We start from the raw sequence: 27,743 nt of genomic DNA, 5'->3' as shown, positions 1-27,743 counted from the left end.
CACTTAATGGACATTTATTTCGCGGACGTTCACAGGCGATGGTAGCGGAAGAGCTCTTGCCGGCACACGGGGCACGTGTGCTTCACGTCCATCAAACTGTCCACACAGAAGGGGAGGAAGCAGCATCCCAGGACGCACCTGCAGCCTCAGGAGAGCGGGGTGTGGGGGTCAGCCCTGAGGTTCCCCCGGGGGGCCCCCTCTGTCCTTGCTCCTGCCTGGCTGCCCCCCCCCCCCCCGCGGGCCCCCGCAGAGGTGAAGGCGGGGGGCACTCACCCAAACACAAAGAGGCTGGTACACAACAGCCAGGTGAGGACCCCTGGGACCGGGCTGGTCACTGTGATGATGTAGTTCCCACAGTAGCGACATATGGACCGTATGGGGGTGGCAGACCCCATCCTAGGCAAGCTGGTGAACACTGCTGGGGGCGGGGGATGGCAGCTCAGACCCTGGCCCCCTCCCCGCCCTCCCGGTGTCCACCACTGGCTGGGCCCTACTGTGTGTTCTCCGTGCTCCCCTGCGCGTCAGGTCCCCCTGGGGGGGTGGGGGGAAGCTCCGACTTCCCCTCACAGTCCCATTTCCCACCACTCACTGCCACTAGCCTTTAGGACCCAGGATCCTCCCTCCGTCAAGACACCCTGTCTCCCCTGGCCAGGACACCCAGGGAATTAGGGAGCATCTCTGTGTTGGAACTGGGCCCCTACAAATCAGCGAGCCCTCCAGGATAGCGTGCTCGTCTGTCCCCTTCCCGGGGTGTCCATGACAGGGCCGAATCCCCGCCCTGGGTAAATAGCTCCGACACCTTGGTGAAGCATAGTGGGAAAGCAACAAAACCGAGAACCCACCTGTTGGCGTTCTCGTGTCTTCCTCTTGCATTTGCACAGTGGGGCCAAAATATGTGTTTAGCTATTTAAACACCACAGCCATTTCTACCATCTTGGGTGTGCGGAGAAAGGAGGACTCTGGTGGTGGCTGAGTTTGTTAAAACAGTCCCAGCGAGCTTTATGTTCTGGCCGAGGGCTCGGGGTCTGGTCTGGATAGGCTGTCTGGAGCTTATGGCCTTGGGGTGTGCCAATCCCTTTGGGGTCAGGGGTGAGGGGGAGCAGGGATCTGGAGCCCCAGAACCTTGGCAGGCAGGGGTGCAGACTCCCTGGGTGAGCAGGGAGCTAAGGCAAGAACTGTGTGGCTTATATGGGTGTCCCCAGTGGTCTCTCCGGCTATGAGGGGGGTCTTCTTCATCCTGCCCACTGGCAACGTACAGCCCAGCCCTGCAGCGCTCGACCCTTGGAGACCTCTGAAGTGTCCTCAGTTCCCTGGCACCCTTGTGAACCTGGGTGGTGGGGGGTGGGGGGCTGCCTTCCCCTCCTCCCGTTGGGGGTGGTGCATGGCGGAGTAGGGAATGGGGTTTCACCGGGATTTCACTCCCAAAGCCTTCCCTGAGCGCCCACCATGGACCAGCCCCCTCCACCACTGATTTCCCGTCAGAGATGGGGCAGCACCAGCCAGCTTGGGGGTCACACAGCAGTGGGGTCCGTGGAGAAGGGCTTTCAGAGGAGGTGCTGTTGGGGCAGAGTCCTGGCGAGTGGTCAGGGTGGTCTGAGCCTGAGCCCAGGAAAACGAGGAGGGGAGGGGGATAGAGGTACTCACCTGGCTGAGCCCCCGGGGGACCTTGGATGTACATGGGGGGAAGAACTGGAGTTCCTGGAGGCGGAGGAAGAGGAGGAGGCTCTTTGGGAGAGAGGAAGGAAACACACCCTCAGATCCCACGGCTTGCTCCGTGCCAGGCGCCCAGCTGACAGCGTGGCCAGCCTGAGGGTGTCACCCACTTTACAGGAGGGCAGGCTGAGGCCTGGAGGAATGAATGTGAGTGGCTGAGGTTTGAACCAGACATTTCCGGCTCCAAATGTGTCCTCGTGTCCTAGGATGTACGAGCTTCCTGGACGCACTGCCAGGAAGCTGAGGATACAAAAAGAGCACGGGGCCCATAATCTCTCTTTAAAAAACTCTGGAGGGGCGCCTGGGTGGCTCAGTCGTTAAGCGTCTGCCTTCGGCTCAGGTCATGATCTCAGGGTCCTGGGATCGAGCCCGCATCGGGCTCCCTGCTCGGCGGGAAGCCTGCTTCTCCCTCTCCCTGCCGGTTCCCCCTGCTTGTGCTGTCAAATAAATAAAATCTTTAAAAAACAGTATCTAGCATTTGTTATGTGCCAAACTCAGCTAAACCTTTGACATACCGCATTCCATTGACTCTTGCCAAAACACTGAAGAGGTAGCCATGTGGTATCATTCCAGTTTTGCAGATGTGGAGACCAGACTCAGAGAGGTTAAGTAACCTGCCCAAGGTCGCCCCGTAGGTACAAAAGGTGAGGATGCCCCCGCCCAGAGCACATGCCACTGCGTGTCAAGCCCGTTGCCTCTGGACAGGACAGCTCCAAGAGGGGCAGGGTTTCATCTACTCCTTCCGAGAAGGACTGTTTGGGCCCCAGGTCTGCCCACATTGCTCCCAACCTTGGTTCCCTCCTGCCCCACAAGGGGCCTTCCACACCGTGTGGACAGCCAGTCTGGCCCCCAGCTCCCAGCCCTTGGTTGATGGATGGGGGTCCATTTCCGTGTCCACGGGGAAGCACACGGACCCTTGGCATGGGGACCGGCCTCTCCCAGGTTAGGGGCCTGGTGGCTTGAAGGGGGCAGCCTGGGGTCCCCCCACCCACAGCCTCTTCCCACAGTGGGGACAGCTGGAGCACAGGAAGCCCCTCCTCACTTTTTGCCACACAGTCTAGACTCCTGGGGACAGGTGCCCCCAGCAGCCCTGCCTGAAGCTGGGTTTTGTACCCATTTTACAGGTGAGGAAAGTGAAGGCCAGGGGTAACCAGTCACTGGGCCTCACAGCCTAGCGGCTGCCAGCCCTCCATCAACCAGCTCTTAATCCTCGCAACCATTTTCCAGATAGAAAACGGATCCAAAGAGATTGAGTGACTTGACCAAGATCTCATCAGCAGGGCCAGGATCCCCCGACCCTGCCAACCCTGCCAGTCTGGGTTGTGTCTGGCCATGAGGGTGGGCAGGGGACAGGAGGGGCAGATCGTACCTGATACGAGGGAGCCATTAGTCTTCTTCCTTGACTTTTTAACACTTTTAAGAGAGGGTAGGGGATGCTGGGGACCCCAGTTTGTCCCACGCTGGGTCACACATTGGGTCCCACGTTCCCCCGGCTGGTGGGGGACAGTAGGAGGACTGGATTCAGCACCCAGCTGAGCAAGGGGACCCAGAGTCTCCTCTCCTGCTTCCCGGGGGCCCTGAAGTCAACTTGTCACCGGGAGGGGGGTGGTACTCTTACCTTGGGGAGGGTTCCATCTTGGTGCCCTGGACGTCCTTTGTTCCAGCAATGGTATCCGGGCAGCATCAAGTTCCGGGTTCTGAGCAGCCAAGCGCTTGTCTCGAGGAGTCCCCATGATGCCACCTGGTTGCCCTGGGACCAGAGTGCTGACCTCCCTGATGCCTCTTCCCAGGCCTGGCTCAGGTGGAAAAGGCATTGTGATGTGCGTCCTCAGGGGACCTAGGGCTGGGCTCTGTCACCTCTCTCTGCAGGAGGAGGGTGGGGCCTCCCAGGGCCTGGCGTGGGAAGCCTTCGGAGGTGGCCCTTCTCCCCCCTGGGGCCCACTGACCTCCTCGGGGGCCCGGCCGAATCCAGCCCTGAGTTCCTGGAGCGCAGGGGCTGGCGGGGGTGGGGCGGCAACCAATCCAGAGACTTAAAAACAGGAATCCGACAAGAGCTAGAGATTCTGCTTTGAGGAAGTCATCCTGATGTGTGTGAACAGCCGGCCGTGTGGATGGCCACGTCCTGTTGAGAAATGTACGGAGGCACATGGATACACACTATATATACACGTGCACACTCATATGTGGTGTCTCCTCACGAGTCCCACCACCGCCCTTGCCTGGTTAGTTGTGTGAGTTCGGGCAAGATGCTGACTTTCTCCAACCCTCCATCCCCTGGCTTCCTCAGCTGTAAAATGGGGATGCTCGTTGCTCCTTAGAGGATTGTTAGGAGATCATATGAGACACAACCCAGGTACTGCGAATGAGGTGAAGATGGTGTTAGTACTGCAAAATGATTACTGGCCGGAATAGCCCAGGAGAGACATTCCCAATTGCAGAGGGCAGCCCGTGTGTCCAGAGCTGGTTCGGGACTCTGGCTAGGAATCACGGCCAGTAAGGACAAGGCTTGGCCAATAAACTGTCACAGAGCATCGGGGAACATTCCAAACGGCCCTGCTCGCCCCCTCAGATTGACAGAGACCAAAAGTTATGGCAAGTCTGGGGGGAGATGAATCTTCCCATAGGACCCGATAAGGGGGATCTGGTGATAAGTCACACTTATAGATGGGGGACCCTTGGGCCCAGCAATACACTTCCTTGAAATCCATCCCAAAGACAGACCAGCAAAAGTATCAAATGACGTTGGGACAAGGCTATTTGATGTAGCAGAAAAGACTCGAAATAATCCAAATGTCCATGCATAGCTACTCAGAAACTACCCAAAGTGAAGGAGGGAAGAAAGGAAAGAGGAGAGAATGAGAGAGAAGAGAAAAGAGGATACATTTCATAAATTCCTATGGTGTAGTCTCTCCAAGATACATTGCTAAAAAACCAAGAAGTTATATATAACTATATATACGGTGGGTGTGTGTGCACGTGCACACGTGTGTAAGGAAATGGGGAGGGATATATATAATTTCCAAGACGAACCTCACCACCTATAATGTAGGAACTCAATAAATACTTATTAATTGAATAAATAAGTACAAATAAAAAAATTTCCAAAACGAAAGAAAAGAACGAGTTTTTAAAAACTAAAGGAGTGTGTACTGTATGATCCTATTTATATGGACTTCCTGATAAGACAAAAGTCATAGAAGCAATCAGAACAGTGCTTGCCAACCAAAACTGATGTTGAGGGAGATGGGGTGGAGGCAGGTTCTCTCTATACCTTGCTTTATAGGTTTGACTTTGGAACCATATCATTACTTTTACTAATTTAAAAGGAAGCATGGACAAAAGAAAAAAGCAACAGCGAACAACGGACGGCAGTGGAAAACAAACAAATGTGGCCATATATCAAGATTTCTTCCATGGGACACAAAGCACAAGCCATAAAAAAAAAAAAACTTGAAAGACGACTTCATCAAAGCACCTGCTCTTCAAAAGACACCGTGGGGGAGAAAAAAAGTTTAGCCACAGGCAGGAAAGCAGTATTTGCAGAACAGGTATACAGAATATAAAAGAACTCCAACTGAACGATGTTAAAAGTGGACAAAAGACCCAAACAGGGGCACCTGCGTGGCTCAGTCAGTTAAGTGACTGCCTTTGGCTCGGGTCATGAGCTCAGGGTCCTGGGATCGAGTCCCATGTGGGGCTCCCTGCTCAGCAGGGAGTCTGCTTCTCCCTCTTCCCTTTCCTGCTCTCTCTAATAAATAAATATTTTTTTTTAAAAAAAAGACCCAAACAGACACTTCACTAAAGAGAACATGGTTGTGGCTAATACATACATGAGAAGGTGTTCAGCATCTCTAGCCACCTAGGAAATGTGAAAACCAAAGGGCCCTCTGGTTAAATTTTTAAAAACAGACAATCCTAAGTGTTGACAAGAATGGGCAACAACTAGAACCCTTATACGCTGCTGGTGTGGGTGCGAAATGCTGCATCACTTTGGAAAGCTGCAGTTTCTTATAAAGGTAAATGCAAGCCCGCCTGTGACCAGCAATTCCACTTCCGGATTTTTGCCCAGGTGAGATAAAAACATATGTTCAAAAAAAAAAGATAAAAAAGACCCGTATGAGATTCATAGTAGCTGTCTTTCTAATTGCCAAAATTTAGAAACAACCTAGATTATCTGTGAACAGGTGAGCGGATAAACATTTATAACAGGGAATACTGCTCAACAGCAAAAGGAAGGAATTATGGATGTACTTGGCAACATGCGTGTGTTGTCAAAAAAGGATTTTGAGCAAAAGAAAAACCCTGACCAAAAACAGTACATAACTGGTGATTCTATTTATTTGCAGTTCTAACGCAGACCAAGCTGAGCCCCGGTGAGGGAACTCAGAACAGCGGTTGCTTCTGGGGTGGGAGTGGAAGGTTGACTGCAAAGGGCACACTAGAATTTCTAAAATGATGGAAAGATGACGGTCATGACTACTTAACTATTCATTTTTCCAAACTCCTGGAGCTTGCACCCCTGGATTGTTAAAAACATCAAAAACTAATGTGGGGCGCCTGGGTGGCTCAGTTGGTTAAGCGACTGCCTTCGGCTCAGGTCATGATCCTGGAGTCCCGGGATGGAGTCCCGCATCGGGCTCCCTGCTCGGCGGGGAGTCTGCTTCTCCCTCTGACCCTCCCCCCTCTCATGTGCTCTCTCTCATTCTCTCTCTCACAAATAAATAAATAAAATCTTAAAAAAAAAAAAAAAAAAAACTAATGTGAAGTAGTGGCAGAGATGACAAGTACCCCAAATTCTCATCATCTGTCATCAGTGGGAGCATCCAAAATCTGGAAGTTTCTTTGCAAAACTAAACATAAACCTGTCTTATGACCCAGATACATCATGCCTAGGTGTGTCCTCAGGAGAAGGGCGACATGTCCGCCAAAAAGATAGACATAAAGGCTCCCAGCAGCTTTATTTAAAATAGCCCCAAACTGGGTACCTGGGCGGCTCTGTCAGTTAAGCGTCAGACTCGGCTCAGGTCACAATCTCAGGGTCATGGGATCGAGCCCCATCTTGGGGCTTAAGAGTCTCTCTCTCTCCCTCTCCCTCTGCCCCTCCCACCTCTCCCTCTCTAAAAAAAATAATAAAAAGAAATTAGTCCCAAACTAGAAACCACTCTGGTGCCCGTAGACAAGAGGATGGATAAACAAACTGTCGTATATTCACAGGCTGCAATACTGCTCACCAATGAGAAGGCACCACTCATGCAGCCACATAAACGAATTGCAAATGCACTGTGTGAAAGAAGCCTCCCACAGGAGTGCGAACTGTATGATCCCATTTATATGGGCTTCCTGCTAAGACAATAGTCATAGACTCAATCAGAACAGTGCCTGCCACAAACAATGAATCATGGAACACTTCATCTAGAACTAATGATGTAATGTATGGGGATTAACATAAGAATTAAAAAAAAAAAAAAAAGAACAGTGCCTGCCAATAGGGGTGTGGATTTATTAACAGAAAGGGCCTGAGGGAACTCTGGGCTGGTAGAGACGTCCCATGTCTTGATAGGGGGTGGCATTACACAGGTGCATGCACTCCTCAAAACTTGCAGAACGGTTCAGTGAGATTTGTGTCTTTCATTACAAACTTTTTCAAAAGCTGCAGATAAATACTGAGTTCTAGTTAATGACCTATGGAAGCTGAAGTGTTCAGGTTTAAAGTGTACTGATGTCTGCAGCTCACTTTTGAAGCCAATGAAAGGAAGGAAGGGTTGATGGATTCTCAGATGGATATCTTGCAAAATGGCGACAGCTGTAGGATCAAGGTGGTGGGTCTGGGGGTGTCCACAATTATTTCCACTTTTACGCTTGCACATTTTTTTTTTTTACAATAAAATGAGGAGGGGGCAAAAAGTAAAGGAAAAAAGAAATCTCTAAAAGTGGAAAACAAAAATGAATGTAACTTGTATGTGAGTTTGATGGCAGGACTATACAGAGCAGACTTATTTAAACGAGGCAGCACAGCACTGTAGTATTCATGGGCAAAATTATACTTGAGCCACAGGATCACTTCTCTGAGATCTCTCTGCCCCCCCCAGGAATGGGCAGCAGCCTGACCCGGGTTAGACCAATCAGATCTCCTTGTGCAGGACCTTGGAACTGGCGCAGAAGCAGACCACGGGTTCCCGCTGTTTGCATGAACGATGGGCATTTAAACCTAGTGGCCATGGGAGAGCTTTCATTACCCACATTTCTAGAAAGGCAGAATGGCACAGCTCACCCTTTTGTGATGGGGATGCAAAAAGCTACATGACAACGGGCATCGAGAGGGAGAATGGGGACCATCGCTACAATCTATTGTATGGAGGAAGAGAGAAGAGTAAGTGCTCAGTGAGCATCTGCTTTACATGTGTATCACGTGTGCAGGCAGCAATACAACTGTCCCCGCCATCTGCTGGCCACAGTTATTCCAGGGGCGGCTCCCACAGCGCCATCTCTGGCCACAGTTACTCCAGAGGTTGGGTTGCTCCAGCAGGGACTGGGAGGGAGAGACTGGGGGTGTGCTCTCAGGCTGCACATCTTCCTCCTTCACGAGATCAACTTCCTCCGAGCATCAGCAACTACCAGGATGCCAGCTGTGAGGTGTGGTAAACCTGAAGCTGCCGTCTTTGAGGGGGGGCAGTCTGGGCATGCGGGTGGGGGTGCATGGCATAGCAGGTGCCCCATACATCATGAGCACAAGAGATTTGTGATTACAACGGTTCCTCAGCTGATGGGGAAAAAAGGGCATCTTGAGGAAGCGCTTCCTTAATTCCCACAAAGGTGCTGTCGTCATGGGCATCACCTCTCTGGTGGGGGCCTGCCTCCAGCCCCACCTCCTTAGCAGTCCCTCTGATCTCTCTCTTACCACTAACTGTGGCACCCACACCCTAGAGTCTTGAAACCTCCGGTCTGGCATTCCTGCCCATGTGCCCAGTCCCTTTTGCCTCCACTTGGGGTCAGCTCATCCTCACTTCTCTGTTCCATGGCAGGGTTCGGGGCATGTCCTCTGGAGCCTGTCCACACCCCTGTATGCCTAGGTGCCTGAGATTTAAGGCTTGCTGCATCCCCCAGAGCCCGGCATGCAGAAGGTGCCCAATTACTATAGGTTGAATGTATGACTGAATGAATGAGTGAATGAACGAAGGAACAAACGAGCTGCATGCTCCTCTCATCCAGGACACCCCATTTGGCTTAAAATCCCCTGGATATCTTACCTCGGGAAACAGGGTCCTTGGACAGGGTTGGGTACAGTCTTCCACTTGGGGGATTTTGGGGTTGGTAGTCCCCCTCACACAGGGTTGAGATCCAGGCTGTGGCTCTGCACTGGGACCCTTTGAGGGTGAATGAATGAGGGAGCTGATGGGCTGGGCCCTCAGCATCGTTTCCCCCCCATCCTGGACACTGCCACCAGGGGGCAGCATCAGGCTGCACAAGTCAGCCTGGCCTCCTCCCTCTGGGCTCTGTGGGTCCCGAGGTCCCCATCCTGCCCCTCCCCTGGGCTCCCACCATCACCCTCCCTGCAGGGCTTTTCCAGTGCTCCCCAAGGCTGCCCTAGGGCTGAGAACTCCTGTCCTACCCTGAATCCCTCAGGCCAGGCTGGAAGGAGAGAGGGCATGAGGCCAGCCCAAGGGTTGGCACCCAGACATAGAGCCCCCCAAGAGGGAGCCAGGAGGCCTGACTGGGCTCCTCGGGGGCCCCTCTGTAAGCATCAGCTCTCCACCAGACTCAGGGCTCCTGGAGGACAGGTTTTTGTTTGTTCATTGTTCACCTTTGAATCCCCAAAATGATGCGGAGCATAAAGGAGGAAGCTGTTAAAGTGTGGGCTCTGTCGCTCGCAACTGTGTGTGACCCCAAGCAGGCATCTCCACCTCCCTGCACGATGGGTCTGATAATAATCCTTGCTGCCAAGAGTGTTAGGAAAATTTCACAGACAGTTTTACCTTGTCGGCTGATCCTTTATGCAGGTCTATGGTCCATTCTATTCCATCCTGCTCCTGGGCATTTGGCACTTGCTGCTCTGCACCCGAATGCTCTTCCGGTGAGCTCTGTCTGGAATGGACAGGTTCATGTATTCGGTTACTTGATCAGTGTCAATTGCCCCTAAAATGTCAGCTCTGTGAGAGCAGGGACCTCATTAGTTTTGTTCATATTTGTCTCTTCAGTACCTACCACAGTACCCAGGACACAGTAGATGCTCAATCAAACTTTGTTGCATGAGTAATGAATGAAAGATATCCACGTGAAGAACCTCACTCTGTGCCTGGCACGTAGAAAGCTTGCAATGCATTCGCAATCAATAATGTTAATAAGCAAGACAATAATAAGCAGAGTCATAAAAGCCAGGGCTGGAGGCAGACCATCCCAGGAATGGCATAAGCCTGGACTTTTGGTAGCTAAGGGTCCTGGGAGGCCCCCTGGTCCTCTCCTGCTGTGTGACCCTGGGCGCCTCACTCACCCTCTCTGGGCTATGCTATCTTCTTGAGCAATAAGGCTCTGCAGCTGGGGCCTGCTTAAAAGAAAAAGGCAATGCAACTTCTTTGTTCTGCTTCCTGCTCATCCTCTCCTCCCAGAAGGGCCCACCTCGGGCAAGGTGACGGGAAGAGAAAGGAATCCGGAGGAATGAGTTGTAATTGTCATTCTTGGGCAGGTGTGGGGTGGGGCTTTCCCCAGAGCCCTCCCTTCCGTCTGCTCTGTCTGCGGGGGCGCCGGGAGCCCTGGGCGGGGACTTGCTGGGTCAACTCGGGGCATCCCCTAACCTCTCTGAGCTAAATTTCCAGCTCTGCCAACCACCCTGTCTGCCTCCTCTTCCGCCCAGCCTGGGGCGAGCTGGGGGCTGGAGGAATGTGAGGAGGTGTGCTGCTAGGGGTACCTCACACCCCAGCCCCCTGCCTACCGGGGCCAGGAAAGGAAAGCGGGGGTTTCTCCTGTCCTGGGTGCCCTTGGAGGCCCTCTCACTGAACAGCAGGCACCTCGATGAGAGGGGGTGACAGGGTTACTGCTTTCCTGGGTGGCTGCCGTCCATCCCCTGCCCTCAGAACTCCAGGACAGAGCCCCCGAGGCCTGCCTGGTGGAGAGGGGGACTTTCTAGACAGAGAAAGCTCTTGGGGTCTGGGGGAGAGCCTCAGGAGCTGTGTGGTGGGGGCGTGTGGTTATGCACGCTTCTGTCTGCGTGTGTTTGCGTGTGTGTGGGGAGATGCTGATGTTGCTCCTGATGTGGGTCCTGTTGGGTCGGGGGCGTGTCTCATCTGCATGCTGTGTTTGTGTGCAGAGCAGGTTTGCACGTGGAGATATTTGTGTGTGTGTGTGTGTCCCTTCACCTGGTGTGGGCCACGTGTCTGGGACTTGCCATGTCTGTGTGTCTGCATGGGAGAGGTACGCAGACGGGGTATCTGGGCATGGGGTGTGTTCACACAGGTGGGCTCCTGGGCCCATCTTTTTTCTCCTTCAGCCAACAGGCATGGCCAACTGACTTGGACCTTGTCCTGAGCAGGTTCCAGCCTCAAGGGCTGCCTGGACGGAGTCAGCCCAGGTGCAGCACTCCACTGGCCTCCCCATGCAACTCCTTCTCAACTGCAGGCTCTCCTGGCTCCACTTTACAGAAGGGTAAACCTAGTCATCTGTCAGGCCCCTCGTCCTTGACATATCTCACTGCATCCCATGACACGGCTGCGGCCCCTATTTCTTCAACGTGTACTTACTGAGCACCTACTATGTGTCAGGCATACGAAACAAAGGGAGGCAGACAAGGTGCCCACCCTGGGGAGCACACATTTTAGGGGTACCATATTTGGTTCAGGGTGGGCAGAGGGTCCCCTCTTCTGAGGTGTAATGACCAGGAAGAGGCAGCCTGGGAAGATGTGGGGGAAGAGAATTTCCAGCTGTGGGAACAGCATGTGCAAAGGCCCTGAGGTACCCGGTGGGGTTGCAGTGGTGGGAGCAGAGGGACATGAGATTGGGCAGAGAGTGCTGAGACCTGGTAAGACCACCTGGGGCTGCTACATGGACGGGCAGTGGCTGGAGGCAGACCAGGAACCTGGACGTGACTGTCCAGAAAGTAGCGGCCCAAAAGAGACAAAGAGCACTAGGCGGGGAAAAGCAGGTGTTCCCAGAGCCCGAGCTCCCATCCCTGCTCCAGCCCAGGGAGGCCCCTCTCTGAGACATCGGGGGGGGGTGGGGGTGGGATGGTGTGTGTGTGTGTGTGTGTGTGTGTGTGTGTGTGTGTGACATATCCCGGGCGAGGGGAGGGAATTCGGTCTAAATGGCTTGGGGAATGAGCACCTTGGGGTGTCACATGGCGACATTCAAATCTCGGCCTGTCCAGTTAGTGCTGTGTGACCTTGGGTAAGTTGCATTGCTGATCTGAGCCCCACTTCCCCATTTGTAGAATGGGACGACAATTTTTCTGGGTTGTGATAAGGCTTTAAGAAGTTCCACTGTGCCGGTCACCAGCTCTGACACACATTATGGTGTCTAGGGTGCTTGGCACATTGTAGGGAGCAGAACTGGGCAGCTCTTGTCATTACGAGGGTGACACCTAGATTTAAGCAAGAAGTGTTTTAAAAAGCAAATAAAAAAAAAAAATGCTTACAGTGTACCAGGCTGTGTCCTAAGCATCCATGAATCTCTCACTTCTACAACATGACCACCTTTACTGAGAGATGTGCTGACGTTGTCCCCGTTTTACAGATGAAAAATGGAGGTGCTGAGAGAGGGGACCTGTTGAAGAGACACCCAGTCCTTGAGGACTCCAGACCTGCCGTTATCAACCCCAGGCATACCACCCCTGTCTTCTACCTGACAGGTCTACACATCCAGCTTGCTCATGCTCCCTACTGGAGTTTTCTTATGTCAAGTCAATCCGAAGTGTTACAGCAGATGAGTCTGGCTTTCATTTAAAGAGCAACAGGGAGTTACAGAAGGGTTTTGAGCAGGGGAAGGACATGGTGACAAAGATTCTCTCCCTGGCCAAACTGTATGTAGGTCCCTCTGAGCCCTCTGCTCTACTAGGCCCGAATGTGAGCCTCTGACCCTGCCCTTGGAGAGTCCAGTTTTGGCAAGAATCCCATCAAGCTGGTTTAGCCAGAATTCCCTACCCTCAAGATCTCACCAAATTCCTCATCCCCTGCCACCTCCCAGGGGATGCCTGATTGCCTTGGCCTGTCTTCGTCTTCTGCAAGAATCCTGCCAGGTCAGCTTAGCCAGAATCCCCCCTTCCCTCCGATACTTTCTCCTAGCAGTTCCCCACTCGCTGACCCCGCTCTTTGGCTATATAAATCCCCACTTTTCCATGCCATATTCGGAGCTGAGCTCCATCTCTCTCCCTTAGGGCAAAGCCCCATAGCCATGGTCCCTGAACCTTCACGACAGTCCTGAATAAAGTCCATCTTACTGTTTTAACAAGTGTCATAAGTTCTTTTTTCTTTAGCAATGGTTGGATTTATGCTTTTGAAAGCTCACTCTGGCTGCTGCATAAGAAACAAGCATGGGCACCGATATTAGGGGGAGGCACAAGCAATGGTAGGAGGCCACTCCTCCTGGTGAGATGGAAGAGGCCCCAGTCATGGTGGGAAGGGACGGGGGGGATGCGGGCAGGTGGGTGGAGAAGTCTCCACTTCATCCCTGCTCTTAGACCTTCCCTGGCTGCCAGCACTCTTAAAGATGAGGCTTCCTAATGGAGACCCATAAATTTAGTCCACTCTGGCTCCTGTTACCATACAGCACACTCCCTCTCCTCTCTCCCTGAGTTCTAGCCCCATCACACTCCTGCCTCAGGGCCTTTGCACTTGCTCTAATCTCCCTCAGGAATGTCTTTTCCTTTGTCTGTTTAATTCCTGATCTTCCAGAAGATCTCAGGCCAACCAGCACTTTCCTGGCTTCTCCATCCCAGTGACTGTCCTTGCTGCGGGTATAGCGGGATTTTATACCATTGTGATTACTGGTTTAACATCTGCCTCCCCTCTTATTTTTTTTCTTTTTTTTTAAGATTTTATTTATTTATGTGAGAGAGAGAAGGAGAGAGAGAGCACAAGCAGGGGGAGCGGCAGAGGGAGAAGGAGAAGCAGGCTCCCCTTCGAGCAAGGAGGAGCAAGGAGCCAGACGTGGGGCTCGATCCCAGGACCCTGAGATCATGACCTGAGCTGAAGGCAGATGCTTAACCGACTGCACCACCCAGGAGTCCCTGCCTCCCCTCTTAAGACTATAACCCCCTGGGGGAGAGGGGACAGAACCCACACAAGTTTTGTTTAGTCTCAGGCTTGGAACAGAGCTCAGGTGCAATAAATATTTGTCAGGTGGCTGAATAGATAATTGGTCCTTATTGGGCTTTTGAAAAGTTAGGCCAGATCTCCTCATCTGCTGCTGGCTCAAGTCTGGCCATTAGGCTAGTGCCATCGGATGGGGTCACAATGGTGGGCTGACGTCTCGGGTTGCAGGCGGCTCAAGCCATGACAATTTGGGAGAGAGAACTCAGCCCTGGGACCGGTCTTATCTGACAGGGCCAAGGGCAGGGCCCTCATTGAGCCACGGAGGCTTACCCAGCCCACCACCTGGCATCCTCCTTATCCACCAGCATGCTGTCTCAACAGGAGGTGACTCCTCCTGGGTGGGTACTGGGTGGGCACTTTTTACTTCTGGATGCTCAGCACCCCAAAGAGAGCCGGGCGGCACACCCAGTGAATGACTGTAGCCCAGAACTGCACCAAACTTGGGTGTGAAATTCTCAGAGACTGTGGTTAGTTGAGAAGAAAGAGAAAGGCTGTTCCTGCTGCTACAACAAAACCACCAGAGACTGGGTGGCCCAAGCAACAAAAATTGACATCTCACAGTTCTGGAGCCTGGGAAGTCCAAGATCAGGGTGCTGGCAATTGGGTTCCTGGTGGAGGACCACCTTCCTGGCTTGTGGACAGCTGTGTTCTTGCTGCGTCCTCAGTGGTCTCTTCTTTGTAGGCAATCAGAGGAGGAATGGAGGGTGAAAGAGGGAGAGATTGAGAGGCAGTTAGTGCTGGATGGGCTTCAGCAGGGCCGAGAGTCCCAGGACAGCTCTGGGATCCCTCCCCACTTCCACCAACATAAGCCTCGGTCCAGGGCTGGGCTCGCCCTTAGGGGCCCCTCTTGGTGGGACGCGCTGTGAAAAGGTGGGGCCAGGGAGGTGTCACTTCTCTGTGCCTCGGTTTCCTCTCCTGTTACACGAGAGTCTTGTCATTTACCTGCACAGACAAGGGACTCAAGGACTCTAGGAGGGAGTGCAAATTAAGAACAAACAAGAGAACAAATCAGTAGCTTTCCCTCTTTTTTTTCTTTGCCTTTTTTTTTTTGCCTTCCTTTCCTCCCCTCTTTTCTTCCCTTCAGTTCTTGGCTTGTTTCCCTTCTACCTCTCTTTTTATTCCTTCTCGACGTTCCTGGAGCTCTTTCTCTCCGCCAAGATGGAGGCGCCCCGGGCCTTCCGCATTCTGGAACGAAGGTCAGCTTCGGGCCGGACCTGCGGCTGGTGGTTAGGGCAGGGACCTGCACGAGCCCTCCACTCCTCAGGGTAGCTTCCCGACCTGACGGGCAGCACCGGCGGGCAGCCCCCGGGCTCCCCCGCCAGTCCCGCGCGCGGACACAAAGCTCCCGTCGGGGCTGCCCCCGCGCGCCGCGTTCCCCGGCCGTCCGGCCTCCGGCCCGCCGCCCCATTGGCTTGGAGCGCGTGGGGGCGGGGCCTCGGCCGGCCCGCCCCCGCGGACCACGCCCCCTCCCCAGCTCCTCGGCTCTCGCAGTCGGAGCTGAGCAGCTGGCGGAGCGGAGCGGATCGCAGGTAGGGAGCTTCTCCGGGTCTGCCGGAGGGGTGTGGCGGGGTGTCTTCTCCGGGGCGGCAGGACCTCGGATCGGACCTCGGACCGGACCTCGGCCTCCTTGCGGCTGCCGCCCGCATCCAGCCCCCTCTTGCAGGGTCTTCCTGGCCGCCGGCAGGGGGCTCCGGGCTGGGTCTCTAGGCCCCGAGGAAATGCCCGGGCCGCCGCGGCCTGTTTGGGGAGAGCAGGTTACTCATCCCGGGGAAGGGGGCGGGTGTGGCAGCAGCGGGAGGGATTTGGGGCGGACGTCGAGCAGCGCTTGCGGCGTGCAGGGACAGCCTCCCCTCGCTTTCACCCGTGGGCTGGACCGCGAGTAGGGGACTCGAGGGGCGGAGCGGGGCGCGCCGCGCGGGGAGGGGGCGCCGACCCCCCAGCCCGGTGGGGCGGCGTGGGCGGTGGGACCCCGGTTGCTGGGGAGGTTGGGGCGGAGGGAGCCGTCCTGGCGCCGCACGATTGGCCGCCTCTGGGGGAGGAGGAGCCGCCGGGCGCTCGTCGAGTGTTTGCGCCCGAATGGGGGGCCTCTGGGCGGAGCAGAAAAACTTCACCCGCGCCCGCAGGCTCCCTCTCCGCGGGCCCCGCCGGCAGCCCGTTTACAGGCCGGAAATGCAGCGTTGTTTTTTGATTTTTTAAAAAAGAAAGCCCCCGGGGGCGCCTGGGTGGCTCAGTCGTTAACCGTCTGCCTTCGGCTCAGGTCATGATCCCAGGGTCCTGGGATCGAGCCCCTCATCCGGCTCCCTGCTCAGCGGGAAGCCTGCTTCTCCCTCTCGCACTCCCCCTGCTTGTGTTCCCTCTCTAGCTGTCTTTCTCTGTCAAATAAATAAAATAAAATCTTAAAAAAAAAAAGAAAAAGAAAAAGAAAGCCCCCGGCCTTCACATCTTATCTGGGGTTGAAGTGGATGTGTGTATGGGTGGGGGGAGCGGGGATCAGCCGGTTCTAGGCAGGGCCTCCGTTCCCGTTGGTGGAGGTGTCTTCACTGCGTAAGAGGAGGCCTCCTGCCTCAGTTTCCCCAGTTTGTAGACTAGTGGTATAACTTCTCTCATAACGGGGTGTGAGAGAATAAAAGGAGGAGGCTAACCCAGCCCCGGGAGAATCATTATCTACTGTCATATATTCTACTTGCTTTTTTGATATTTCTGTCTCCGCCTCCAGTCTGGCCCCTCCAATCCTCTCGCCTCTCCGAAGCCAGAAGGAACTTGTAAAAACAACCGGTTCAAATCAACCCCCGCCTTAAAACCGTCCGCTGCTGTCCCTATTGTCTAAGTCCCAAACTTGTCCACAGGGCTTTCTGTTACCTTCCAAGGCGACCTTCTCCAGGCTCCGCGGCCGCCTACCCCCCCCCCCCACGCCTTTGCCCCTGCAGGTCTCTTGCCAGGAATGACCCCCTCTCCCCCAGAAGTGACCCTTTTAAGACTCAAGGCAGCTTCCCCTCTTCGGCCAGGGCCCTCTCCACCTACTTTTGCGCTCCTGCTCCCCAGGGGGACTTGGTGACGACGGGTTCTCAGTGCTAGGCTGCCCGTCCTCCTGCCCCCACACCCCCAAGTGGCGCGGGAGCACCTCAAGGGCAAGAACAGGGTCCTGTAGCGTGGAGCTGAGCCAGACCCAGCGGGGCCCTGGGGCCTGGGCGGACGTTGAGGGTGGGTTCCCCTGGGAGGGAAACGTCTTTCTTTGTCCCGCGGGGTGGCCAAGTCAGGGCTTTTGGTTTGTGTCTCATCAGCAGGGACAGCAATGGGAGGGATTATTCTAGATCGCCCCATGCCTGACAGTTCCACCATTAGCGGCTCAAGTATTGTTGGCTGAGCCCATTGTAGCTGGCACCGTCTGCACCGCGTCCGGGGGCCTGGGATGCTGCATTACTGTCCCGTTTGACAAATGAGGAAACAGGCGTGGAGCGGTGAGGTCGCTTGCCAGGGGTCACAGGGGGAGTGGAGAGCACAGTCAGGCCTAAAACTCCGGTCAGCCCCCCCCCAGCCCCTCGCGGAGGGGGGAGGGGGTGCTGGAGGCAAGGATGCAATACGGGAATGCGTGACCCCGGGGGTGATGGAGTGCAGAGTCGGCTTCTGGTTACGAGCTGGGGGGTGGGGCGCGGCGCTGGGGGACCTTCTCCGCCGGGCGGAGCTGGTCCCGGCGAGGCCGTCGGGGTGCTCCGGGGCGGGGGTCAGGCGGCCACGCTGGAGGCGCCGCATCGGGTTCCCGGGCCGCCGGTCCTCGGGTTTCTGGCCTCTTCCACCACTCTGGGGCCCCGAGGGGTGGCGGGAGGGCACTTCCCGGCCGGGGGTCTGGCCGCGGGTTGTACCCTCCCGCCTTGTTTGTGTTTCTGCGTCCGGCCCTGCTGGTTCCCGGCAGTGGCTGGCCCGCTGCAGCCCGCCGCCCCCAGCTCCACTGCGCGCCCCTCCCTTGGCCTCCGCCCCTCCCCTGCCTCCCCTCTATCCTCTCCCTCCCCGTCTCCCTCGGCTCTGTCCCGAACAATGGAGTGGGAGGTGGCCGAGGCCCGCTAGGGTCTCCTCCTGGGGCCTCTCTCGCTTCCTGGGACCCCTCTGTCCGGCGGATCGCCCCTCCACCGCCAGCCCTCCGTTCTGCCAGGTGGGGGCCCAGCTGGCCTGGAGGTGGGGAGGAGGTCACGGAGTCTCAGCTTCAGTTTACAGAGGAGGAACCTGGGTGCCCTAGAGTAACTGTGACTCACCCAGAGTCCGCCCCCCAGTTTCCCTTCCAGCCTCTCACACGGGGTTGACACCTGCCAACCCACTGGCTGTGAAGGTGGGCAGGTCGTCAAGCCGCCCCACTCTGGTGCCGTTCTGTTCCATGCACCAGCAGCACCTGCCTCCCCAGAGCGCCTTAGACCTGCCAAATCCCCTTCCCGCCCTTCAGAATCAGAATCTGCATTTTATCACCACCCCACAGACTCATGGAGACCCTAAAGTGTGTGACCCTCTGTGCCTTAGTTTCCCACCTGTAAAACGAGGATGAGAAAAGCACCTCCCCAGCTGTGCCGCCATGGGGATGAATCTGGGGATGAATCTCGTTCGTGGGTGTGAACGCCCAGCAGCCAGCCTGACTCGGAAGTCGGTGGGTGGTGGGCAGTGGACATCGGGTGAATCAAAACACAGCCTCACTCTTTTCCCCTTTCCCCGATGGTGGCTGGTTCTCCAGTGCCCTGCCCCCCTCCTCTTGTGGGCTGGTTCGGGGCCATCCCCACGTGCCAGCAGCGGCCTGGCCCTGCAGCTGGGAAGTGCCCATGCACGATGCCCAGCTCTGGCTTCCCCCAGCCAGAAACCCGCGCAAGGCCCAAGACCCCCAGTTTTCAGCCTAGGCTTGGAGTGGCCTGGCTTTGCCAAGAACCACACTGGGAAAGAAGCACCCAACGTGACTGAACCCAGTTCTTGTTCCCCTAGTCCACCCCTCACCCCCCATCTTCCTGCCCTCGGGGAGAGGTGTGAAAGCTACCAACAATGGAGTCTTGGGAAATAAACTGCAAACTCCCTCTCACTAAAGTGTAAATGACTGAGAAAACACTGCCAAAGCTCCCCTCCCTGTAGTAAGCACCTGGCTCTGGCTTAAGACTGATTCATCCTTGATACAGTTGTTGGCTTTTCAGGGCAGGAGGGCAGGAGGTGGGGGTTCACGGGGGGTCTGCAGGGTTGTCTGGGGTCCCCAGATGGGTGGGTGGGCCGAGGGGAGGGGTTGGGAAGGCCAGAGCCTGGTGCCTGGCTGGACTCTGAGAACCTAATAGGAGGACACACAGGGCATGTGGAAAATTCCCAGGCTATTTTGGGTTGAGGCCCCCTTCTCCACCCTTTGACACACCCCTCCCTGAGGGCAGCCAGGGTGGGAGTGACTTTCTGGCTCCCTCACCTCTAGACCTTGGGTCCCCTTCCCCTGGCTCTGGGCACTGTTTAGAACCTGGGGTGGGAGCTGACTGAGGGAAGGGGAGCATGGCCCCCTGCTTACCCACCTCCTCAGACCACCTGCTTTGAAGATGCATCCCCTCACCCGTGCTCCCCTCCCCTGCCCTGCTTGCTTTTTCTCCAGAACATCTCCCCAGTTTACTTCCTAGCTGGGGGGCCAAGGCAAGCTACTTGACACTTAGTGCCCAGTTTTCCCATCAGCTAAATGGGGATGAACGAGTGGAGATGGGTGAAGGGCCTAGCTCCAGGACACGTTCCTGTCCCGGTGGTGGTGGGTCTCCAGTCCCCGAGCCGATGCTCCGGAGGGCAGGAATTTGCAGCCCTGTGTCCGTTTCCTGTGCATAGTGGGTGGCCTGGCAACTGTTGGAAAGGATGTAGCCTTCGTCAAGGTCCTCGGGTGCCAGTGCAAGCCCCCAGCGTGCTTGGGGGACAGACGCAGCCCCGCCTGGTCCCCTGGTGTGCACACAGCAGCCTGTGACATGCCCTGGCCGGGGACATTTGGGCCACTTTGCTGCCCGTCAGAGGCCCATCCCAGGTCTGGGCTTCAGGCACCTGCTTGCAAACCGCTCCCAGCCGGGGGAGCTGTGGGGAGTTGAGGGGCTCGTGGGCTGGTGGTGGAGGGGGCTGGTCACAGAGGGTGGGCCCCGCCTCTGCCGGGGGGTGTGGCTGGCCCTCTGTACCCCTCTCCCCACCTGTGCTGGAGGGGGGGTCAGCAGCAGCTGCAGGGTTGGCTCCTGGCTGACTGGCTGCCCCCTCCCCCAGCTGTTGTCCTTACAGCTGGACTCTGACCCCTGCCTCCCCCACACAGAGGCCATTCACTCCTCTTTCTGTGCCCGGCGCTGGGGGTGGGCTGGCCCGTGGCCAGGCCTTTTCCAGCTGCCCCAGCTGCTCTCTCAGCTCAGATGGGCTGAGAGAGGCGGGCAGGGCGGTGGTGAAGGCCCCGGGGTCTCCCCAAGCCCCCCACCCCAGCCAGTGGTGCCCTCTGGGCCCCGGTTTCTAACACTGCCGGGCGAGCCTGGCCGTCGCCACCCCCTGCTGGACTGGGCCCGCGAGGACACACTGAGTTCCCTGTGGCTGCCAGCCGACGTTCCTGGTTCTAATGCTGGTTAAGAAGGGAGCCCTGCTCTCCACCAGCCCCAGTGCTGGGCCCTAGGGACACGGAGGGACCCTGTGCTGCCCTCAGGCTGCTCACCCCCAAGGCCATGGGCTCCCATTGGCATCTCTGAGGGTTGGGTGTATTTGGGGAATCAGGGTTGCTGGGGTGGAGAGAAAGGGGCCTCCAGTTTGGGCCTGTTTCATGAATTCAGGGGGAGGTGGGCATCGTAAAAGGCATGGGACAGACAGACGGACAGATGGGTGTGAAGAAAGGAAGAGACACATATTGATGATGCCCCATAATTCGTCAGCTGGTCCTTGTCTCCCCATCCCTGGTGCCCACCACACTGCCTCTTTGCTGGCCTTCAGCCACACCTGGGCCCTTGCCAACCTCAGGGCCTTTGCATAGGCTGTTTCCCCTACCTGGAAGAGCATCTCTGTTTTTCACAAGGTTGACTCTTACTGTTCAGGGCCCCGGTGTACCCTCATTAGAAAAGCATCCTCACCCCTTACTTTTTATCTCCTTTTGTGTATTTCTTACCAGCGCTTTTGGGAATCTGTGATGATCTTATTTATATACTTATTTACCTATTTATTCTCTGCCTCCAAATTCAGGCCCTGTGTCTCTAGTGTCATGACTAGGGCCTGGCACCAGTCACCTGTTGGTGGAATGACCTTATGGTGACAGTTACAACAATCATAGCTGTGCTGGTAGATGCTGAGTGCTTAGCGTGTATTATATGATTTCAACTTCATGGCAATGGTGTGAGGTCAGATGTGCCTGACTCCAGAGGACAAGGAGACTGTGGATGGCAGGGGAGGCGGGGGGGGGGGGGTCCCCTGCCCTCACGCCGCTGTCCCCCCCGCTTCCAGCCCTGGGAGGCCTGGGCAGGGCGCTCCTTTCTCTGGGCCAGCCCCCTTCCCAGAACCCCAAGCACCGGAACATTCTGGGACTCTATGACCTGTGCTGTGGGTCATGCTGGAGCCCTGATCCCCAGCCCAGCAGCCGGGGCCTTTATGAGGTGGGGGCTCCCCGGTCCTCCCTGGCCACGGCTACAGCTGACAGAAGGGTCAGGAGGTACTATGTCGTCACTTCCTCAAGAAGGCCAGCCGGGGAGTGTGGGGGGCAGTGGGTAGAATGTGGGGGAAGGGATGAGGAGAATTTTGGCCCTTTCGGGGGAGGAACCAGGCCCGGGTCTTGGGTGGCTTGGGTTGCGGGCAGAGGGCGCACTCCTGGGTGATGTAGGTTGAAAGCCCAGGGCCCCGGGCCACAGAGTTGCCATCAATGAGGGAAGCAGGGTGGCAAACGGGGGTTCAGAGTGATCAGAGCTTCGAGTTTTTTTCCAAGGGTAGTTGGAAGCCCCTGTTTGAGAGAGCTATGTGTAAGACAGCCCCCGTTTTAAATGTGAAAACCCTGTGTGAGTCCCACAAGCCGTCGGGGCTGCCGCCGCCCCCCCACCTCGCTCTACGTGCCTTGGCCAAGTGTGAGTTCGGGCTCCTCCACTGCCCCGGCCGCAGGGCCTGGCTCTGCTTCACCTCCCGTGCCGTCACCAGCCTGAGCAGGTGCCCAGGGATGCCCACTCAGCTGCCCCACGTTGCAGACGGGGCAGTTGGTCCCAGAGAGGGGGAAGGACTTACCCAAAGCCCTCTGGCTCCTGAGCTTTGCTCTTTCCTATTGGGCTTGAGCCAAGCAAGGCCGAGTCGGAGCAGGTACCTTGGTGGTCACGTGTTCAGGGCAGTGGCCACGTCCTGCTCTTGGCACAAGTGCCAGAGCAGGGCAGCAGCTATGGAGTCCGCTCTGCCCAGCGCCCCCGGCCAGGGCTGACCCCGCCCCTGATGCACGTTAAGGGTGACCAGGGGGAATTGGGGGAATTGGCATTCCTCGCGGCCAGTGACCCAGGCAGAGTGCACACTGAGCGCCTGGATATGTAAGGGCCTCTGCAGTGGCCCGCCAAGTTGGGTCCCTCGGGCTCGCTGTCCCAGGTGCAGGCTGGTGACAGCCCCCGGGGATCCAAACCTGGGGTCTGCGCCTCTCTGATTTGTGTCCAGAGTTTCTTGGGAGGAACACCATGTGCTGTTCTCTCTTTTGCCTCTCCGCCTTCTCCACGGTGCCTGGCACTTAGCGGGTCGTTTGTTGAGTAGCTGGAGTGTGATCTAGGTGGCTGGTGGTTAGGCCCCCCTGCCCTGCCTCCCTCCCTGGCTCCTTCCCTCCGTCCCTGCTCCTTCTCTCCCTCCCTCTCATGAGTATTGACTCAGTGCCCCGAGATCTGTGCTGTGTGCTGGGGATGTAGAGGGGACTAATGTCATCCTTGTCTTGAGACAAGCAGGCATTTCCCAGCAGGATGATGCCAGAGGGAGGCCCACGGCTGCCGCAGGAGCCCAGGAGGCGCCTGACCCAGCTGGGGCAAGCCGGGCATGCTTCCGGACAAGGGGACCTCTACGCTGAGTGAGCCTTGCGCCTGCATTCCCCAGCCGAGAGCACTGGGTCTCGGATGGCAGACTCTCTCAGATTCTCACAGGGCTGGGGGGTGCATCTGGGGGGCCCCTCCTTGCAAGGCATTAGCCCCTGAGAGCCCTCTGTCTCTCCCTAGGTTAGCCATGTCATCTGAGCCTCCTCCGCCACCACAGCCCCCGACCCATCAGACTTCGGTGGGGCTGCTGGACACCCAGCGGGCCCGAGATCGGTCACCATCCCCTCTTCGGGGCAACGTGGTCCCCAGCCCACTACCCACCCGCCGGACAAGGACCTTCTCAGCGTGAGTCTTGGGTTAGCCTGGGGAAGCCTCCTGAGATAGGTCTCCTGCCCAGAGCCAGAGTCATTGTGTCTGGCCATCTCTGTGCCTCAGTGTCCTCGACTGTCAAAGGGGTAGATGGGTTGGGGTAAGGACCGATGGTGAGAGACTGGAAAGGCACCCTGTAAACTTTGGGGGGCACTGCCCCAGGCCCCTTGAGCCTGCCCCAGGCTGGGGGTCATAACAAAGGGGAAATCATTGGGGTCTTAAATCGTTGCGTGTTAACCACACACAAGCCTCTTCCTTTGCAAGACCTCGACTTCCTCAACTGCAAAATGGGGACAGTAGCAGGTTGGCCACAGAGCTGCAAAGGACCTGCACGGTGCCTGGCGGATCCAGATCTCAGGCCCAAGGAGTAGAGGCTGCTGTAGTTATTAATAATTAGTCCTCAGAGGGATGCTCAGAGAGCTTTTAGTCTAATACCCTTTCCAGATGGAGAAACTGAGGCCTGAGAAAATTTGCCAGGGTCATCAGAGAGTCACTCTTATTGAGGTCTGTGTGAATGGCTCCCAGAGTTGTGCAGTGCACAGCCTGCACAGCTGGACATCGTGGCCCTGGCTACTGCCTGGGGCACAGCTTTTGGGTGGGGGGAGGTTCTGGGAGGAGCTGGGTGTGCCCCAGGAGAGTGGATGGCTGTTTTGGAGGGCTGGTGGGGGCCTCCTCACCTCCTTCATCTCTATCAGGACGGTGCGGGCTTCTCAAGGTCCCGTCTACAAAGGAGTCTGCAAATGTTTCTGTCGATCCAAGGGCCATGGCTTCATTACCCCGGCCGATGGCGGCCCTGACATCTTCCTGCACATTTCCGAGTGAGTCAGGGCTGGTTTGGGTGGTTTGGGGCTGGGGCAGGTGCTGCCTAGGCCCCAAGGAGGCAGGGGGAGGGTGTGACTTCAGTGGGCGCTGTGTGTGAGGGTGTGAGACTCTGCCTGTGACCTGTGTGTGACTGTGTCTGGGGGTGGGGTGGTGAGACTGTACTTGGCAGTGGTGTGTGTGGGAGGCTGCAGGTTGACGACAGTCTGCGTGTGTGCATGTGCATGTGTGTGCACGTGCGGGGGAGAGAGAGAGAGAGCGAGCACGCAGGTGTGTTGAGAACCCCTGGGATGGGTCTGAGTGCCTGTGTGTATCTGGTGGATGGGGAGGGGGGCGCCCCCAGGAGCTGTGGGAGCTGCGTTGGACCCGGGGTCTGGTCTCCTGCTTAGCTCGGGGGAGGCCGCTTGGTGAGGCTGGGGGCTGCGCGACCCCTGTGGTCCAGGAAGGAAGTCTGGAGCTGGACCCTCTCCCCTGCCATTTGCTCACTGACGTCCTTCCTTCCTGTGTGGAAACCCTCGGGAGGCCCAGGGTGCGGCCCACACATCCGAGGCCTTGGGGCTGGAAGGCAGCCAGAGCTTGTGCTTCTCTCCTGCCTTCAGATACGTGGGGACCTCATCTGGCACTCCTTTACCCCTGCTCCATTCTTTGGCCTCTGCACCCCCCGATCTTTATTTCAATCTGTGGCAGGCTGAGTCCTACCCCACACAGCAGACCAGGCAATGGAGAAAAACCATGTTTTTGCAAATAGGAAGGGTACTGTCGCAAATGTCTGTCGGGATGGGCGAATGATCCCTTCTTGAGGCCTTCCTCCCAACGTTCTTCCACGTCAGGCCTTACACGGGCCCCTCTGCAGTGCACACATGAGAAGGGTGCTGAGGCAATGCATCTGATGTGTGGATGCACACATACGTGGATGTGTACATGTATTTCCATCTTGACTCTGTCCAGAAGGGATTTGTAGTGGCTTACAAGGATATTCACAATGCACCGTGAAAAATAAGTCAGGACAACATGGGGGCGGGGAGTGAATCAGAGAGGTGGAGAGATGGGGATGGCCACTTGCACGCCGGAAGTGGACTGTAGGTATATTCCTGAGCTTCCCGGTGGCCAGATCCAAGAGGGAGGCACCATTTGCTAGGGGATTCTTCAGTCAAGACAAACCAGTTCCAAGAGCTGAGGGGGATGTTCCTCTTGGAGGTATCCTCAAGGGGGCATCAAGATGGTGGCTTGTGCCCCGCGGAACGTGAGGGAATCTTCCTGGGGGTGGTCACAGGGAGAGGACGCTTTCTGGAACTAGCTTTAAGCACAGAAGGGACTTTCCCGTAAGCTCACTGAGTGCCGGGGGAGTTGGAGGGCAGAGATGCACGCAGCTGGGTTTGGGGGGCTCCTGGGACCAGGGTGGGTGTGCGGCAGGAGCTCAGGAAACTCGGTGCGCCATACTCGACAGTGACGGGCTGGCCTAGTCTTTCTGTCTCAGGCTCAGACTGGCTCTCCCTGCCCTTCTGTCCACAGGCCCATGTTTAATGGACAGCATGGGCCCTTGCACAGGCTGAGCCTGGTCTTGGCCTCCACGTCAGGGGAGGCGAGGGGTGATGTGGCGCCACTGAAATGGGGTGGCTCCCTCCGGTGGCAGGGCAGGAGGGGCAGTGCCAGTGAAAGGGGTGGCCCTCTGACCAGCAGGGGCTGCGGTCCTTTCTGAGTGCTGGGCACTGAGTGCTGTCTCCCCACCTCTGCAGCGTGGAAGGGGAGTATGTCCCCGTGGAAGGCGACGAGGTCACCTATAAGATGTGCTCCATCCCCCCCAAGAACGAGAAGCTGCAGGCCGTGGAGGTGGTCATCACCCATCTGGCCCCGGGCACCAAGCACGAGACCTGGTCCGGCCATGTCGTCAGCTCCTAGGAGACGCCGGAAGCACCCCTTTCTCCTGGGCTTGCGGCAGACTCTGGGGGGAGGAGGCAGGACCAAACTGGAGATGCCGGTCTACTGCTTGAGATGGGGCTTCAAAGGGGGGGGCCCGGTCCCTTTTGAGTATCTCCTGGAGGAAGGGGTGTGGGGGGCAGGCATGGGGGTGCTCTCGGCCACCAGCACAGCCTCTGACCATTGCAACAGCCTCTCACCATCTGAAAAGCATTAAAAGCATGGAAAAAGGAGGGGCGCCCGCTGGTGGCTGAGTGGAGGGTCCAACCCCAGCCCGGGGGTGGGTCAGGCGGCGCTTCCCCAACCCATAGAGTCCTTTGTGCCCCTGGACTGGAGACTTAGAATCCCCAGGCCCAGTCCGCACTGGGGTTGACCGGGGCCCTGCACGTTTCCCACGATGCATTCTTACCCATGTGGCCACCCTTCTTGTGTCCGTGGCTCCAGGCCCAGACCTTTCCTTGTGGTTGGTTCTAGGGGAACTGGCTTCATGGGGCGGCCAGGGAGCAGGGAGAGCTGGGCGGGCTCTGGTGCCTTGCAAGTGGGAGGTGACACTACTGGGCATCAGGGGAAAAGAGTTTCTCTGGGAGCCCTGAGTACCCCCCCTCCTTCCAGCTATAACGGGCTCAGCTGTATACTCTCCTAGGAGCCCGGTCTCCTTCCACCCTCAAGGTGAATGATTATCACTTAGAAGGCATTTCACATCCCTGGTCCTTTAGGTGGTGGGTGGGGGTGGGGGTGGGGGTGGGGGTGGGAACAGGGAGGGTCTTTGTTTAAAATCAGACCTTTGTCCAGATCCCTCCAGAAGAGAGTTGGTAGCTTGCTTCTGGGCAGGCCTGGTCAAATCAAAAGTTAAAGGAGAAATGCACCTTTGGTGATGGGGTTTTCTTGCAAACCGGTGTTAAGAAATGCTTAGGATTTTTTTCTTTCCTTTTTTAATAACGAAGGCTCTCAGCCAGAGCCAGCCCTGTGCGCACTTCGCTGCCGACATTTCAAACATTTGTAGATATTTGCCGTAAACACATCCTTAGGAGTTTCTTTGCGGTGGTTTGGTTTGGCTTTCGTTGTGATTTAAAATTAGAAATAGCTGGGTAATAATGTTTTGAGATATGGGGCTTATGTGTAGTCAGGGAACCATGTGTCAGTGCAGGGAAGTGAACCCTTGAAAGCTTTGGGGCAGACAGGGGTGTTGCAGAGGAGGGAGGGCGGCCTTCGGGTGCCGGGCTGGGGGGATGCTGGGAGCAGGAAGGCCCTCATCAGGTGTCTCAGTCTGTGGACCTGTTTGTCTTTCGGTCTGGGGAAGGCTTCCTTTGAAAGGGGCTGGAAGGTAGAATTATTTTGCTGACGACTAGTGAGTTTTTAAAATACACAAATAAGTGTGTTGACTGTGTGTGTGCGTGCGTGCCGGCAGACAGCGCAGTGAAGCGAGCATTTGGTCTGTTTTTTTCCTGGCCCGTGGGGCCGTGCGAAGGGTTCCTGCGCCCCCTGCCTCCTGCTGGGTCCTTGGAGGCCTTTGTCAGCTACAGGCCACGCTTCCAGAGCTCCTTTTGGGAGGACGTTTGATATTGGTGACAGAGCTGGGAATAGCATCCGGGATTCCATCCACATCTTTCCTCCCACCAACCGCCTCTCTCTCAATAAAGTGTGTTTTGTGCAA

At 56.5% G+C, this 27,743-nt stretch overlaps 2 protein-coding genes across 26 annotated transcripts; one reads left to right on the top strand and one right to left on the bottom strand.

The window, feature by feature from the left end:
- LITAFD (LITAF domain containing) lies at nucleotides 1-15,487 on the bottom strand. Of its 25 annotated transcripts, none has more exons than XR_010411836.1 (8): nucleotides 15,117-15,487; nucleotides 14,569-14,683; nucleotides 12,335-12,462; nucleotides 9,687-9,795; nucleotides 8,961-9,077; nucleotides 3,332-3,835; nucleotides 1,645-1,846; nucleotides 1-138 (listed from the first exon to the last, which is right to left on the bottom strand). XR_010411836.1 is itself a non-coding variant. In XM_064592518.1 (6 exons), exons 1-6 carry the CDS (start codon nucleotides 3,395-3,397, stop codon nucleotides 30-32), a joined length of 549 nt encoding a protein of 182 aa, XP_064448588.1. In that variant the 5' UTR covers nucleotides 3,398-3,462; the 3' UTR covers nucleotides 1-29. The 25 variants fall into 25 exon arrangements, 22 of the variants coding, with proteins under 22 accessions (XP_064448588.1, XP_064448589.1, XP_064448595.1 ...); XR_010411837.1 differs by having other exon boundaries at nucleotides 1,645-1,698; nucleotides 15,117-15,476; XR_010411835.1 differs by having other exon boundaries at nucleotides 1,645-1,725; nucleotides 15,117-15,475.
- Nucleotides 15,461-27,743, top strand: CARHSP1 (calcium regulated heat stable protein 1). The gene is made up of 4 exons (XM_045874935.3): nucleotides 15,461-15,538; nucleotides 23,165-23,329; nucleotides 24,049-24,171; nucleotides 25,909-27,743. Exons 2-4 carry the CDS (start codon nucleotides 23,172-23,174, stop codon nucleotides 26,069-26,071), a joined length of 444 nt encoding a protein of 147 aa, XP_045730891.1. The 5' UTR covers nucleotides 15,461-15,538; nucleotides 23,165-23,171; the 3' UTR covers nucleotides 26,072-27,743.

This window comes from Mirounga angustirostris, unplaced genomic scaffold, assembly GCF_029215605.1.
Source record: "Mirounga angustirostris isolate CCGP_5_RB_7025 unplaced genomic scaffold, mMirAng1.0.hap1 SCAF_5, whole genome shotgun sequence".
Lineage (NCBI taxonomy): Eukaryota > Metazoa > Chordata > Mammalia > Carnivora > Phocidae > Mirounga > Mirounga angustirostris.
Note: the sequence above shows the minus strand (reverse complement) of the source record. Positions and strands in the feature narration are given on the sequence as shown.

Excerpts from the sequence above, each read along its gene's own strand:
- LITAFD (XM_054507493.2), bottom strand. The coding sequence starts at position 3,527 with ATGCCTTTTCCACCTGAGCCAGGCCTGGGAAGAGGCATCAGGGAGGTC. Across the intron at positions 1,726-3,331 it reads AAGATGGAACCCTCCCCAAG|AGCCTCCTCCTCTTCCTCCG; the intron begins GTAAGAGTACCA and ends TCTCTCCCAAAG.
- CARHSP1 (XM_045874935.3), top strand. The coding sequence starts at position 23,172 with ATGTCATCTGAGCCTCCTCCGCCACCACAGCCCCCGACCCATCAGACT. Across the intron at positions 23,330-24,048 it reads CGGACAAGGACCTTCTCAGC|GACGGTGCGGGCTTCTCAAG; the intron begins GTGAGTCTTGGG and ends CATCTCTATCAG. Across the intron at positions 24,172-25,908 it reads ATCTTCCTGCACATTTCCGA|CGTGGAAGGGGAGTATGTCC; the intron begins GTGAGTCAGGGC and ends CCACCTCTGCAG.